The sequence below is a fragment of the Semicossyphus pulcher genome, unplaced genomic scaffold, assembly GCF_022749685.1.
Source record: "Semicossyphus pulcher isolate SPU_LCO1_2020_fin unplaced genomic scaffold, fSemPul1.0.p SCAF_12, whole genome shotgun sequence".
In the NCBI taxonomy this organism is placed as follows: domain Eukaryota; kingdom Metazoa; phylum Chordata; class Actinopteri; order Labriformes; family Labridae; genus Semicossyphus; species Semicossyphus pulcher.
The window spans coordinates 153,429-169,965 of record NW_027211626.1 but is presented as its reverse complement, the minus strand read 5'-3'; the positions used below and the strand labels follow the sequence as shown (position 1 = coordinate 169,965).

Genomic DNA, 16,537 nt, shown 5'->3' with positions numbered 1-16,537 from the left:
AACTTATGTTTTCATAAAGCGAGACATTAAAGTGAAGATAAACTGTCTCAGTCACAATCTGATGAAGTTCTATTTCAGAGCATTTTAATATTCTTCTTCCAAACGCCTATCGTCAACACAAGCATGAAAGGATTTAATAAAACTAACTTACACAAGAAATCAAACGTATTACTCGGTGTAGCTGCTGTCTGCACACCACGGTGGTTACACGTTATATCAACGTGAAGCTGTCACATTAAAACCTGAAACATTTAGCTTTAAAACAAGATCCATGATCTACTGAGAGTGTGATTATAATGATTTCTGTAAATGATCAGGATTTGAAAATATTTTCTGCTTCAGCGACATGCTGTCATTTTTTTAAATATTGTGATTATTTTCACCTGCAAACATCTTGAAGAACTTCAGGTCACAGTTAGTGACTCATTCTCAGTCAGTCAACAGAACATTTCAGCATCACAGCCTCCACGATGAACTGAATGCAGTGAAGCAGGATTTCAGTCTGTGCTGGGTGTTGTGTGACGGCCTGTGATTGGCTATCTGTCGTCCTGACGACGCTCTGTTGTGTTGCAGATGGTGATTGGGCAGCAATCGAGCGGCAGCAGCAGTAACCTGACGGAGCTGCAGGTGGTGAACCTGGACGCAACACAGAACTCAAAGAGCGACTGACGGACGGCTGGAGCTGTGTGACACGACAGAACCACAGACAGAACCACAGACAGAACCACAGACAGAACCACGGGCAGACAGAACCACAGACAGAACTACAGACAGAACCACAGACAGACACAGGCAGACAGAACTACAGACAGACACGGGCAGACAGAACCACAGACAGAACTACAGACAGACATGGGCAGACAGAACTACAGACAGACAGAACCACAGACAGAACTACAGACAGACAGAACCACAGACAGAACTACAGACAGACAGAACCACAGACAGAACTACAGACAGACCCACAGACAGACACGGGCAGACAGAACCACAGACAGAACCACAGACAGACGGACAGACAGAACCATGGACAGACAGACAGAACCACAGACAGACGGACAGACAGAACCATGGACAGACAGACAGAACCACAGACAGACGGACAGACAGACAGAACCACAGACAGACAGACGGACGGACAGACAGAACCACAGACAGAACCACAGACAGACGGACAGACAGACATCTCTATTTATTGATGCCTTCCTACAGCTTCACTCTTCTGAATGTGACTTTGAATATTTACACACAATCAAGGGCATACGTGTGGCTGACCCTTATACGGTATGTTTTTGGTATATAAATATATATATATTCGAAAATGCATAGGAAATATATCACTACATCCATCATCGGAATATTTTCTATGCCGTTAGATGGTGTTATTTTTTTGCGTGTGCGTGTGTGATTTTTGAAAATGTGTAATTACGTGTACACACACACACACTGCGAGGTGCCACAGCTTCACACCAGCCAAAGAGACATGTGTGTGTCTGAATGTTCCAGTGTGAGCGACATGTGCACAAGCGCGTGTGTGTGTGTGTGTGTGTGTGCGGGGTTTGTAAATGGGCGGGGAGACTCTGACTTAAAAAAAAAAGAGACATTTGGAAATGTACATATTTTTTTTAATTGTATTTTCAGCCTGGTTTAGTTTGTGCGACGGCATGTAGTTGTTTTTTACGTCGTGGTTTTGTATGTACATGAAATGATTTGAGGGATTATTTACATGAATATGTAAGTTAATTTAATACACCATCTGATTTTGAAATGCTGTTGGAGTTTTCACAGACGGAGAGAGAACGCTGGATTTGAGTTTTCACAGACGGACCTTTAAACAGAATGGAGAAGCTGGCGCACAAAGGGTGTAAAACATTTTCTGATTGATGTAAACGTTTGGTTTTCCTTCAGTGCAGCAGCTGACGTCACGATGCTTCTGTATGAATTGTGCTCATGAGATTTTTCTAATGAAGGCCTGATGTGGCTCTTTGATGGCTGTGTTAAAGAATGACAATCTGATTAATGTCAGCTGTATATTTCGTGTGTTTATGCACATAAATATTAGTTTATTATGACCTGTCACACACAGTTAATATTGTTAAAGTACGGAAGCCTATTAGGACCAGGAAGAACAAAAAGAGGAGCATTATAAGAAGACATCTTGTGACGCACGTGAACACATCTTCAGTGACGTGTCGCGGGGTCGTAGGATGTTTCTGGTCGAACACCTGACAGCCTCGCCCAGGCGACCCGGCTGTGATTGATCAGGCGACAGCTTGTGTTCATGTAGCGCTCGCTAATCCCCATCGGCCTCCTCTCCGGATCCAAATCATTGTCATGCTTTAAGAAAATAGCAGGACAAAGTCTTTTGTTTATTTTTAGGAAAGAAACTTTCAGTATTAAGAAGTGAAACAGACTTTTTTTATACTTCATTGTGAGAATCGAGTTAATGTTTCCTTCTCCTCTGATTTATTGTTTTTTTGTACCTGGTACTAATACTGAACATTTGACTTATTGTCCTTAAACTCTGTTTAAGCTGTACAATAATTGGATTCAATCTCCTCCAGGTTAATGAACCTCGAGTGCCAAACTGATTCGTATTAACTCACATTTTAAAAATAGTCTAAAAAACAAAATGTGGACCCGTCGCTCTGATTTGCCTCCACTGGACTGCAGAACTTTGAGTTGTGGTTCTACTTCTGCCCGAGTCCGACTATTCGACATGAATCACATATTTAACACGACACTGTAAAGACAACTAAAATACTGTCATCAAAGCACCAGACTTTCCTTTCATGGAAGCTCTTAACATATTTTTGTAAGAAGGATGTCTTCATTTAAAACGGTGACTTCAGGTGCTTTCTAATATGAATTTAGTCCTTCAGACCCGAGCTGACTCGGTTTGTTCCTCAGCTGTCGTTACGGACGAGACGGACTGAGAGCCTTCTTTCTGCACCGTAGTGCCTCTTCTCCACGGCTGGTTTTAAATCACTGCAAGACAAGGGAGTTCACCTAAAACCAGAGCACTTCACACGACTCTGGACCTGATGAGAGGGTGAGATTTAAGATGAATTTCTGCAGGGTGAGCAGGATGACTCAAAGATAGCCTGACGGAGGATAAGAGAATAGTCTATCGACTGCTGTTCAGCGGTAAGACATCACTGTCACGCTCCCTGACTCTGGTCTGGTCCTGAACATGATTTCATGTCATCCTGCAGAGCTGTTTGCAGAGGGAGGAGGACAGGCTGAAGACATTCAGTTCCCCGTATTATTCTGTGATTTTTAATATTTTAAAAGGGGAATATTGAACAGAATTTGTGCTTTTCACCTTGTCATTGAGAGAAATGGTTATTTTGTGTATTTTTGTTTTGTTGTACAGACATTTTGTAATAAAAACCAGTTGAAACACGATGAACTGAGCACATCTCCTGCTGAAGAATGTTGTCTTTTAATGGGGACGGAGGATGTTAAAGGAAACCATTCAGTCCTGAATGAAACAACAGTGTTCAAATGGAGACAGCAGAGAGGGAAGTAAAGAGCCAATGGCTCCGAGAGAACTGCACTGAAGTTACTCTGAGGCATGAAGAGCTAGCATGCACTTAACTTTAAATTATGCATCGCACAATCACAAAATCAAACAGGCCGTGAGACTGATGAAGGATGAACCTCTGCTCATGTCCCAGCAGAGAGAAGCAGCGACGGACATAAAGAAACAGTGATCGGTCTGAGCTGACACAACAAAAGAAAGCAGTTGGCATCAGATCTTTGACGACAGAGTCCTGTACATCTTCACAAAGCAAACAGAGTATGTAACACAAGAGAGGCATAATAAGATCACAACGCAAAGTGAAAGCGCTCACACGTCGATTCCAGGAGTCCTCAGAGATCCACAGTGTGAAGTAAGGCATCAAGTCTCCTGTCAGTCTCAAAGTGCTGACAGCAGAGAAATCATCCTTTTTTCTTTCTCTTCAACAATGAGAAATAAAGTAGAAGCATGCATTTACACCAGGTAGTATATCTCTATTGCTATTGTACACTTAAAATATACAAATGTACAGAAAGAGAGTTGATTAAAAAATGTGCATGATCGACGATTTAAAAAAGTTTCCCGTTAAAATCGAACTCCTGGTTCGTCCTAGATTTTCTTTTTTTGGTTTAGAAACAAAAACATTTTTTATAAACTAAAGAAAAAGCTTTGTTGTGTATTTACACGATGAACACGATGAAGAAAGACAATGTGCAAATCTGACTCCATGCAGGCAGTTGCATAATGTAGTTCAGGTGCTCGAGTGATGATGAGCAGGAGGAAGAGGAGGGAGCCGTCACACTCACACATGAACAAACTCATCCCAGAACACGCTCACCGTTCAGAGACTTTACAGAATCCAAACAACCCGTTCAGCACCGTGAGCACATCTCTGTTATTCAAGGATGAAAAGGTAATACTGCAGGTAAACACAACACCTCAGGAGGTATTCATGACAACACACGGGGAGACTCTGAGCCGGGGGCGAAAGAATTGGTTTTTCACAACTGAAAAGTTTTTTAGTTTTCATCATCTGAAATATGATCTGAGAGATAAACATCACATATTGGTTCACCTGGTTGATGCACAACAAAGATGACGGCTTTGTTTGAGGGATCAACAGTCAAAGTTCTGAAACATTCACATGGCGGCCATTTTTCTCTGAAGTCACACTCGAGGTGGGAAAGTCCAATTCTGATCTCTCGTCTCTGCGTTTCAGACGGAAGCTCTGCGTCATTACGAGTTCAAACGACAGTTCAGAGGAAACTGTGCTCTGAACGCTGAGTCACAACCGCTAACAAAAGCACCTTTCCTATCACTATGTGTAACACCAACCAAAGAGCATGTTAGCTAGGACGTGTTGCTAAAGCTAACATTTGCTAGTGAGTTGAGAAAGGACCGTAAGAGACGGCCAGAGCTCCGTCTGGATTTTCACTTCCTTTCTCTCTTTACTTGATGCTTATGTGGAAGCAGTATAATGACGGGCACCAGGAACACAGCAGTGAAACATGAGGCCAGCGTTTGCACTCCCACCCTGAGCCTAACTAAAGGTCAAATGGTGACTTGCTGAAATCTATAGAATCTCTGTCAATAAAGTCACACCGTTTGCTCCTCTGTACCCCCCCCATCATAAAATAAACACATTACTGAGACGTATAAATGGTGTAAAAACAATAACACGATCTCTGTGATCACATGAACACTGGTGCGTGAGAAATGCAACACTGGGTCTGGAGAACAACGTTTCAGAAGAACAAGACGTCTCTTTTCACAAATGCCAACTTGAAAATTCCCGACAGCCACAGAAAAAAAGCATTAATTAATTTAATAATGTAACTATGTGCAAATTCACCATGTCATTCAGAGCGTGATGATGGTGACATCTTTGGGTGATTACAGATGAAGACACTTAAAGACGAACCGAAGACAACAAATAGATCTGCTTAGTCGGCCCTTATTGGACCGTTTAAATTCTTTTCATCTTAATACGACATTAAAAGGCAACGTGAAAGCAAATAAATAAGAGGAGTTGGCATATAAAACATGAGAGCAGTATCGTTAATACTGCACTGCAATATGTGTGTAACTACAGGTACGTGGGGGGCAGGACGAGAAGGTAGTGGGCTTTTGTCTCTGCAGCCTCTTGTCTTCAAACAGACAACACGAGAGGATAAAAGTGTTTCAAAAGGAAACGATGTCCTGTAACTGAAAGGTGTGACTCCACACTAAGGCAATGACTTTTACAAATGGGTGATAACAGGACAGGAAATAAATACACAAACATCTTTTTGTCCTTGACAGAATAATTACAGGATGTCGTCTTTTGGCCGGTGAGGAAGAGAGGGAGAGAAAACTTTCAAGAGTCCAGTGATCGTCTCTCTGCACCTCCTCCTCCTCCTGCTCCTCCTCCTCCTCCTCTCAGGGCCGGGCAGTGTCTGCGCTCTGACCTGCTATAAAACCAGACCAAAGACTTTAAATGGTTCAGCCTGAGAGGCCGGAGGAGGCGGAGTGATGAAACCCGCCCAGGTGGTCTCTAACAGTCGGGGACGAGCAGTTAGTGGTAAAGTTTTTCCGACCCCGTGCCACCGGTGTCACCACACCCCAACGTCCCAGATAAATCCTGACCTGTCTGCAGGCCGAGGCAGATGGACGAGCAGCAGGAGGATTAGGGCGAGGAGGAGGCAGCTGCGTGGTATTTGACGAAGGCGATGGCTGCCAGCTCTTTGCAGAACTCCTCCAGCACGATGACGCCCTCCAGGAGAGTCATGTGGTCGATGCTGCAGGACGGAGGGGAGAGGTGCATGCAGAAAGTTTACTCAGTAAGAGCACACAAACATGTGGAAGGACAAATTATGAACAATTTAACTGACATTCAGGATCAATACCTCGGTTTCTTCTGAGTGAGTAACGTGTGTCATCATTTGCATTCTCGTGATGACCCTGTTTCTGTATTTGACACAGCAGCGTCCCTTTTCCTCCTCTCTTTATAGAAAAGCTTTGTTGTTGGTTTAATCCGTCACAATGTTCTTTTATGTTTTTATAAAGTTTGAGTGGCAAATTTACTTTTCAGGCCTTCCATCCTCTGGGTCGCTCCACCCAACAAGTTAAAATAAAATATAGGTTAAACACACAAAGAGGTCTCAGTACGTACGTGATGCCCTCTGGCTCCAGTCCCAGTAACCTCTTCCTCACGAGCAGCAGTTTGGGTGTGAAGTCTGGGATGCGCTGAATCCTCAACATGAGATCTCCCACCACCTAAAACACACAACACAAAGCAATAAGCACAACGGGACTGCACTGCTCCCATCAATGGGCGAAGGTGCAACACTAATATATATCATTACTACACTCATTGAAGACATTAATGTTGTTTCCATAAACAAATAAGCTTCCACAGCTTCTTCTACCCTCCTTCCAGCTGCCGTTTATGTGCACCTGGGAAGCATGCAAAGAAAGGTGCTGATGCACAGAACAAACACAGGTGCAGTTCCTCCCGTAAGAAGCAGCTCGAGGTTCACTGAGAAAGCTGCGGCCAAACAACGGCCTTAAACAAGATTATTTGTTATTTGCAACACACAGACTTTACTTTTTATTTGTCAATAATCATTTTCATGGTATAAAGTCTGAGGCTATCTGCGATCTACAGCTACGTAACGAGCAAACAAGCTTCCCTCGCTGCACTCAGAAACTCTGCAGACAAACAGGCAGAGATGTTCTCTGGTTCTGCAGCTCCTGTAACTGAGGAGTCAGAGACCTAATCACACCATAGTTTATAGAAGCTAATAAGATGTAATATGGTAACATTACCAAGTAGGTTTGTCCCCTACACGTTTAACTGTGGTTACATTAATACATCTAAACGTCCATAGTCTTTCTGATGAGAGCAGACAAACAGGAACAGACGAGCAGAAAGAGGAAGGTGTGAAAGTGATCACAGGTGAATGAGTGTGCGTCGGGTGAGATCCATATGTTCACATTAGATTTAATATTAAAATATGACTAACTAGTGACCCTGTCAGTCACACTTCAGCTTTTAAGATACCACGCACACAAAAACAAATCAATCAAGACGAGCGAGAAATCTCACCCAAATAACACTGATGTAAACTTTGGTCAGAGCAGCGTCTGCTTTCTTTGAAAGGTAAACTCTGTATGGAGACTTACCCTGACGATGACAGAGAACAGAGACCTGCAGCCGGGGGCCAGGTTGATATAAGGGTCCAGCAGGTACTCGTGCAGGTGGGGGTGTGGTAACAAAGACAGCTTGGACAGCACAGCCGTCACCTGCAGGTTCACGTCGTACGGCTGCAGGACAGAGAGGACAGCTGGTGTTAAACTAAGCAGAACAGACACGTGTGTGTGTGTGTGTGTGTGTGTGTGTGTGTGCAGAGGAGATGCTGTGAATAAACAGACTGATGGATTAATACAGAACTCCTGTTTGGATTTGATCCCCTAAATGCAACGAGGAGCGCATGAGCTGCCAAAAAGTGCATTAAACTTCAGCCTCTCCATCCGTCATCCTTACAAACGCACCTAACATCATCTGTCACGTGACTTTACGGCTCGAGCTCATCATTTGTTTTATTTTTAAAAACTGAAGGCCTCTGCATGATCAGCAGCTCATTAGCATTCTCTCATTCATCTCCTCACTTTCCATTAGAAGACCTCCATCATGCTTCATAGCAGTAAACAGCTTCAGGGTGCGTGGGAGAATTTAATGTGTGGAAGTCAGCTGAAACCTATCTGCTGTTTGTGGTGTGAAGAATCTTATTAAGTTTGACCTGAAGTAAACTTCTGTGCTGATTCTTTTTTAGAACACTTTAATTATTCACTTCAACTTCAAGTACAAGTGAAGCTAAATGAACACATTTAGGATCAACAAAAACAATGCCTTGAAAACGTACCGTGTTGCTGAGAGGAAAATGCAGCAGATGTTTGATCCCTACAGCAGGAAACTGATCTGATTGATTAATGAGACTGACCTGATCGAGGATGCGGCCCATCCTGTCAAAGAGCACCTTGAGGAAGTGCCCCTCAAAGAACGGGCTGTCCAGGTTACACTTCTCAAAGGGCTTCGGATTTCCCCTCCAGTCCCACCGCTGACAGACCCCACAGTAGTCCCTGAACTGAGGAGATCAACATGTGTAATATTAGTATCAGAAGAGACTCTCCCTCAGCAGTTAGTTTAATGATGAAGAATGATGCTCACCTGTCTGTGTGCGTCTCTGAGGTAGGTGTCATAACCCGTTCCTTCAACTTGATACGATGACTTCGCCTCATCGGGAACCAAACACAGGAAGCTGCAGGGAAATTCATTTTCCAGTTAAACATGACATACTGTGTGATGCGTCCTGTGGTAAATCATGCCTAAAGTTCAAAGCTAAACTGGTGCTGTTAAAATCGAGGTTGTCCAGCTCCCCACTAAATGAACACAAAGCACGCATTGAAGGTGAAGGGGGGACGAACTACTACAAACAGGTCTGTAAGTGTGCAACACCCCTTTCCCCCCCGAAATCAGCGCGTTGACACAGGTTTTTCAGACCCAGATGACGAGGAGTCGCAGAAGTTACCGACGGAGAGTAGCATCGCACCGGAAAGGGGGCGGAGACTGATCTACTGCAGAGTCATTTGACCCAGGTCTAAATGCAGATTGTAGCCTGTCCCACTAACCAATACAGCCAGCTGTTAGTGGGTTTTGGGACCAGTGGGAACGCGGCTAAAGTGAAAACCTCTGGCTTCAGTCTGTTGTTTATTTATTGTTGTTGTTGTTTAAATGTTTCACAAACATCCTCATGGGATCTACTTTCATGGGATCTACTTTCATGGCTTTCCCACCTTTTGCTAAAATGAAACACGTCACAAACACACGATGGAGGAGTTTTCCTTCGTATTTAATGAGGATTGTTTCCAGGTAACGGAGCATCACATTCCTCTTTGTGTGCTCTTTAAAGCCCTCGTGGACTCTCGCACTGCTCGCCTGATATTGGTCAAGTTTGAGAGGGTTAAGTGTTCAGACTGTACTCAACTTGTTTCAACATGAGCAGACTGCGTACCTGTTGACGATCTTGTGGACCTCAGTCTTCCCGTCAGACTTTGAGTGGTCCGGACTCTGAGGTGGAGACGAGCTGAGCCAATCAGAACCAGACAGGCGGCTGTCAGGGGAGACGTCGTCACCGAACAGAGGATCCTCCTCAAGGTCTCTGCAGAAAGTTCACATGTTCATTAGAAGTTTAGAAGTTTAGAAGTTTGAGACGTTGTCTTTGTTGGCGTGTGTGTGTGTAGATAAAAAGGAGGAAGTCACAGTTTATATGGGATGAGAGCTTCTTGGAGCCTTCATGGTCTCTTCCAGTTCTCTTGTGTGTGAAGTGAGTGAACGTGTGCTCAGAGATGACTTGGACATGCATTTTCAACAGTCCTATTAATGAATGCGTTTATATTCAAATGTTCATCTCACTGTTCACTGATCATTGCAGTGCTGCTTTGGTGGCTTCATTCCTTTGCATGGACACTGGTGTGATGTACAAAACACTGACACTCACAAATAAAGTTCTCCTCTTATTTATTGTTGCTAAAACAATGATTGTGGTCCAGCTGGAAGCCGCGTTAAGCTTCAGTTAGCGTGCTGCTAACGTGTTTGATTCAGAGGACTGCTTTATTAGTGAGTGCACGAGTTTTGTTGTGGCTGCACCAAATTCACCTTTCAAGTTTCACAGCTGTGCGAGCTGGTGTTTAACATGTAACATCATCAACAAACGAGCTAACTGTTCATTTTCCACAAGCATCATTTAGAAATCAGCCCACATGAAACATTATGGAGCGCTTTAAGTTGAACTGCACTTCTGAAAAACACAGCCTGCTTCACTTTATTTCAACTGGGTGTGTTTGTGCAGATTATTTTCAGGCAGCTCAGGGAGGTCAAAGGTCAGAGGCGGCTCCTTACACGGCATCATGAGGCTGCCCGTTCTCCAGAGGCTCACGCTCCTCCTGCGGTTTGTTCTCCAGGTAGTTCCTCTCCTCCAGGCCGCGCAGCACCAGGCTGTGGAGGATGTGCTGGTTGGGCTTCTGGATCAGCTGTTCGAACAGCCGCAGAGTCATGATGCTGATCTGAGGACAGGAGGAGGAAGGATGAGGCTCAACTCAAACTCTACACACAGAGCAACATGCAGAGTGTTTGTTCACTGACGAGTGACAGTTTCAAACTTCACAGGGATGATTCATCTCTGTTTTGTGTGATTAAAATGTCCTCTGTTGGATGATAGTTAAACTTCCTCTGTGATGACAGTTTAGTGATAAGAACCTCGTCTGACAGGTGGTCGCAATGCTCGATGAGTCTGTGTCTGAGTGGATTCTGAGCGATGGTGGCTGCAGTCTCAGGCCCCCTCTCCTCCCCCAGCAGGAAGTAAACCATCTCCTGCAGCAGAGCCTCCGACGTCACCTGCCTGATGATCCTGTTCAGCAGGGCGGTGGAGGTCAGGATGCCCACCTCGGACCTGTGTGCACCACAAACACAACACGAGTTACTGAGCAGAAGGAGTGTCACAACACAATATCTGCACACAATCATTCCTCTGTATTATCTCATTATTTTGCCGTGTTTGGGACATTTCTGGGCCGGAGTGTTGAGCTCCCAGCCAACAGCCTGCAGGTTCAACAACACTGCGTCTCTCCCTTGCTTTTTGTCTGTCTGTAACAGACACTAAAAAGGTAACTCGTCCTCCTGGACAAGACACCAAAGGGTCGAGACAAAGCGTCTGTACATGTCGACCTGTGAATGACAACTGTGTGCTGTGTTGAGGCTGTCTGAGAGCTGCAGGTTTGAAGGAGAGCAAAGCAGAGAGATCAACACAATGGAACATAAAACGGGACGCTGCGGCTGCAGGTTTGTGCAGAGATCAGCGCTGCTAGTTTCATCATTGCTGTCTCTCTGTCCTTACAGCAGCTTTGGGGAGAAAATCTGTTTTTAAATAACTGGACGCCCTAAGACGAGTTTCAATAAAAGGATGATTGATCGATGATTCAAAGCAGGACTCACGTCTGCATGAGCTGTGGTTCCATAACAGACACGAAGAATCGCTCTCTCACCGCCTTTGCCATCACTGCAGCTGCTGACTGGAAGACAGAAGAAAAAACAAATGTCGTTCAGCCTTCTGTGGCTTTCAGATGCAAAAACAAGTTGTTCTGAGAGCGGCTCTTTTGTTATGTTGATTCTGACTACAATGTGACGCATCACATCACAGTGACTCAGCGTTTGTTAAGGACCTTCTGAGCTTCTTTGATGAGCTGGTCACAGTAATCGAGCCAGGACAGGAAGGAGATGAGAGCTCGCTTTCCTGTGAAGACAGCAGCGTCCTCCTTCAGGTTATACACATCCAGACTGAGACACAGAGAGAGAGAGAGAGATGTTAAAGGTTTGTCCTTCAATGTTTCCACTAAAAGTATTTCACAGATGCTTTTATGGTCTCCCTGTGAAGTCAGGTGTTTACCCCCAGTTAACCGACTCCACCGTCTCGATGTCCAGCGGGTCCATGGACTGTGGCAGGGCTTTATAGAAGGAGACCAGCCTGTCGGTCAGGAGGTCACAGAGCTCCGTGTTTTCAGTTAAACACTTGGCAGCTGCAGGCTCCGGTAAACTGACCAGCAGCATCAGACCCTCGCATGCCTTCACCACGATCCTGCCATCCTGAGCAGCAAGAAACAGATTCAACTCACAGAAACTTTCAAATAAAATCAAGACCAGACATTGCATTCATAACTTTCAGTGAGTCATCTTTGCACGGGGGTAACTTACAGGGCTCTTTGTGAGGTTGAGCAGGGAGGAGACCAGATTGTAATTGTTGTTGTTGTTATTGTTGGTGGTTGGACTGGAGGTGGAGGCAGCAGCTGCAGCCGGTGGCTCCTCTGTGTGATCCTCTGACGGAGACTGACCGGTGTCTGGAGCCAGCACGTTCTCCTTCACCCCCTCCGTCCCTCCAGGACTCTTTGTCTCAGGCCGCTTTGACTTGTTCTGCAAATGACATCACAAGTAAGGGACGCTTTCCAAACATATGCTCGTAGAATAAACAGATGAATATTTGTGAATGTGCTGCACAACTTTCACTCAGTCGTAGTAACTCACCTCGAGGAAGAAGTTGACAAGGTACGGGTCCTGCTTCAGTTTGGCACAGACTATACAGAGGAACTGAATCTCTTCGTTCTCTGTAGGAGCAGCCAGCACCTCCCCGCACAGCCGGATCAGTTTCTGACACGCGGATGAGACAGACACAGGATGGAAAAGGGGAGAAATACGTCACATAACCGTCAGAAGTTAGATGAACCCCCAAAAATAGACTGAAATCCAGTGTGCTACTGTTCCCACCTGTACAGGTCTGTGGACGTTGATGTGGGGCAGGAGAGGCTGACGAATGTGTGCTAGCAGCTTCGTGTAAAAGGTGAGCACCTGCTGCTTCATCCCGGGAGGACACTGACGGCAAATCAGACAAACAGAACACGTTAGAATTTATTTGGGTGGTCCACCAAATATCTGCCCCCACTGTGTGTGGAAATCCAGCTGTTACCATTAAGTGCTGTTAACAGAAAAGTTTATCACATACAATCATTGTTAAGCTTTTATTCGGTGGTTGTTCTGCAGCGGATTTCTGTGTCCAACCCCTGAACTTCCTTTTCATTTTCAATTTCAATTAGATCGTATCCAATTTAAAAATGAGTTAGTTTTCCCTGCAGGTATACTTCACAATTACTAATAGTCTTACGTCGGCCTTGCCCAGCGTGTAGAGAGTCTCCAGGATCTTGTGGTGTAGGAGATACTCCATGCAGGGTCCGGTCTCGCCAGACTCCCTCTCCGCTTCCTCCTGGGTCAGGATGTCCAGCATCTGTTCCAGGTGGGATGGGATGTTTGTGTCTGTAACTGGAGCTTTGTCATCTAACAGGGGAAGAACACCTGTCAGAACCTCTGCATGTCCATAAGAAGAAACATGAAGGAAAAAGATCTTGCTCATCTTTAGATCATGTTGGAAGCTTGTGGTTGATACTACTAAAAGCTTCTGCACACTTCGCCTAACCACTTCCTCTTTGCAAGGCTTTTTCTTTCTGCTGACAAACCAAGGCACAACAGTTAAAACAACACAGCATCCATGTAAGTCCAGTTGTTATAAGTTCCTTTTCATCTATGCAACATTTGATGTTTTTATCTGTCCTGTTGGCCTTTTGGTGCATTGCACAAGAGGTAATAACTGATTTCATCTTCAAGGTTCTGGAAGCACTAGCTTCGTCTTGCTGGTCGAGATGGCTTCACAGAAAAATCCTATCAGTACTTTGACATGAATTCTGACAATGCAAAATAAAACATTTGGAGCCACATCAAGTGAAAGAATGTTACAGCAAGCTTTTCCCTAAACAAGAAAAGGTCTATTCAAAGTCATTTCAGGTGAAGCCCAGGTCAGTTATGAGAAACATTAATGCCTTGTTTGTTACCCACTACGCACTCATAAACAGTTTAATTCAATAACAAGGTCGGATACATCTTGTTCTGCTGAAAGCACACAAGGCAAAAAATGATTGTCAGTGAAATGAGGCTTTATATTTCAGATCAATCAGACACCAGCTTTCAAAAAAAGGAAGACAAAAACTCTTAACACCCAAAAACCTTTTAGTCACATGTCTGCAAAAAGCATTGATTAAATCACCTGGAAAACAAGCTCAGCTGCATAATAATCCGAGCACGGATAATCCCCCATCAGCTGTTCAGAGAAAGTTTAGTTAAACTGGCCTAACAAGGAGAACTGCTGAAAAGAAGCTGCACCAGTAGGTCGAGCTAAAACTGTCAGAATTTGACATGCCTGGGAACACGCACATTTCAGATGCAATCTGACACAGACGCAGGATGACAGACTCTACTTACTCAGAGCCCACAGGCAAACACGGAGCAAACACATCATAATCTGAAGCTGCGTTTGCCCCTGACAGAGTTGTCGAAGTCTACTGCAAACTCAACTAGTATGGCATTCTTAGCATACTTTACGTTTATGCTCTTTGGTTGGATTCCTTTCACACTGCTGTGTGAAGGGAATGGTTCATTTTGTATTTTTGGATGCCACACGAGCAAGCGATTAATTAGTTTATCAACTGAGATCGATTGCTTTTTGTAGTTAAAGAATAAATATTGAATTGCTGGCTGCTAAGACCGTAAAAATCTTGCCGCTTGCTTACTTTAAAATAAAGCAAGCTAAGACAACTATTTTGGATCTTGTACGTTAAAATGCACTTAGCATTTTATTTTAATACAGATTGTTGACAAAAATATGCAAAATCATAAACAATGAATAAAGCATTATCGGAGGCTACAAAACGTATGAACACCCTTATTTCCCGCCATTGTGCTAAAGCATTAGACATGTGACATCTGTACAAAAGACGTGGCTTTGAAGTTAACCTGCACAACAAGCTTCCTCTGCAGATATCATGACTGTGATAAAGGTTCACGTAGTCTCAGATGTTTCTTACCAGAAGTCTCAATGTAATAATGCGTGATGGCCTTCCAGTGATAGACAAAGTCCTCCTGCAAGGGCAGCGACGGGGCAAGCTGAAAAAGATCATTGCAAACATTATTATATCGTATGTTTACACTGGTGTCCAAGTGAGACACAACTAATAATCAGTGCAGCATGACAACATGTTTAACACACTTTCAGAGCTCAAACACATAGAGTAAATTTGGTCTCTGTAAATAAAATCACGAAGAGTGCAGTCTAGACGTGCTCTGTGTTTAAAGTCTCCTGAGACGTTTGTTGTGATTTGGTACTACGTGCATAAAAACTGGTAGAATTAGAAAGAGAACGAGACTAGTTTGTTCTGGGGAAATGGGTTCCTTCTAGCAAAAGATTGAACTTTTCAAAAATGTATTATCTGTTTCACTTGTTCTAATGTCTGTTCTCAAAATGATTAACAAAGAGGTAAACATTTGACTTTTTCGTGACATAAAGGTTTGTCATGGATTTTGTCTTCATACACACTAACAAACTTGCAGGACCGAGGAAGCCAACAAGCTAATGTTAGGCATTTCCCTACAAACTAACATCTACACCAACTTTGGAAACTCTTCACATGAAGCATCCTGCGAACAGGTTTTAGGCAAGTACTATTGGATTCTGGCTGTAAAGGCTAGCTGGTTGGCTGGCTAACGCGTGAGCTAAAGCTAAGGTTTTTTTTTTAAGAAATCTGTGTGGCATAACCCACAGACTATCCCTTTAACATCACCGATAAAAAACACTTGGGTAACATCAAACAAGGCTGTGCAATCATTTCGACATAACGCATCACGATTAGACTGCTGTTTGAAACGAGAGCCAGCTAACGTTACGACATTAGCTTAGCTTCTTGATGCTATTACCAGCTAACATTAGCGGCTAACTACCTCAGCTTACCGAACTACGTTTGAAAAAACAGTATTCCTGGTATATGAAGTAAACGACCATAAGCATTCGCGTTGGTTGTTAACGTGAGCGTATAGACAAACAAACAGAGCCACAGATAAACTATCAAACAAACAAATTGACAACACAAACACAAAACGCTAATTAGCTAGCTCGCTACTTAGTACCGTGTCCCTAATGCTGACGTTACGGTGAGATGTCTCAGCGACCTGAGGCCTTTTTAACCAAAATAAACGACACAAAACAGCAAGCCAATGGATCAACATACAGTCTGGTTTAAAAACTCACCGCTTCCACAGCGTGCTGCAGAATGGACGTAAATTTGGAGAACATTTTGTTCTTCGACTGGACTATTTTCTCCCGAGAAGACCTAGAGAATTCCTCTATCTTCTTCTTCCTGTTGTTGCCGCCTCGATCCAGATTGGAGGTTTCATATACTGACCCTTGTAACGAAAGAAAAGGTGTAAGCAATAAAACCGTAACACGTTGTTGGCCACACGACCTCACAGGCCTGGCACAACCACTGTAAACAAGACGTCTACAGGCTCAGGTAACGTATGCTCACTTTGGACACGGTGGCACTTCC

The 16,537-nt window shown here is 44.0% G+C and overlaps 2 protein-coding genes across 6 annotated transcripts in view; one reads left to right on the top strand and one right to left on the bottom strand.

The window, feature by feature from the left end:
* The window catches only part of srfb (serum response factor b), a 27,675-nt gene extending 24,269 nt beyond the window's left edge, over positions 1–3,406 (top strand). For all 4 annotated transcript variants that reach the window (XM_069658175.1, XM_069658172.1, XM_069658171.1 and 1 more), the window contains one exon: positions 574–3,406. In XM_069658175.1, the coding sequence (XP_069514276.1) occupies positions 574–669 (96 nt within the window). In that variant the 3' untranslated portion in view covers positions 670–3,406. The remainder of the gene's footprint in view (positions 1–573) is intronic.
* fhip2a (FHF complex subunit HOOK interacting protein 2) lies at positions 3,087–16,537 on the bottom strand. Of its 2 annotated transcripts, XM_069658168.1 has the most exons (18): positions 16,517–16,537; positions 16,240–16,394; positions 15,023–15,101; positions 13,273–13,442; positions 12,879–12,983; positions 12,639–12,761; positions 12,312–12,527; positions 12,007–12,203; positions 11,783–11,897; positions 11,556–11,632; positions 10,821–11,013; positions 10,464–10,627; positions 9,577–9,723; positions 8,733–8,823; positions 8,506–8,649; positions 7,688–7,828; positions 6,675–6,778; positions 3,087–6,300 (listed from the first exon to the last, which is right to left on the bottom strand). In XM_069658168.1, the coding sequence occupies exons 2-18, from the start codon at positions 16,282–16,284 to the stop codon at positions 6,189–6,191; spliced, it is 2,223 nt and encodes a 740-aa protein (XP_069514269.1). In that variant the 5' UTR covers positions 16,285–16,394; positions 16,517–16,537; the 3' UTR covers positions 3,087–6,188. The 2 variants fall into 2 exon arrangements, 1 of the variants encoding a protein (XP_069514269.1); XR_011307815.1 differs by lacking the exon at positions 16,517–16,537 and having other exon boundaries at positions 6,213–6,300; positions 6,409–6,778; positions 16,240–16,380.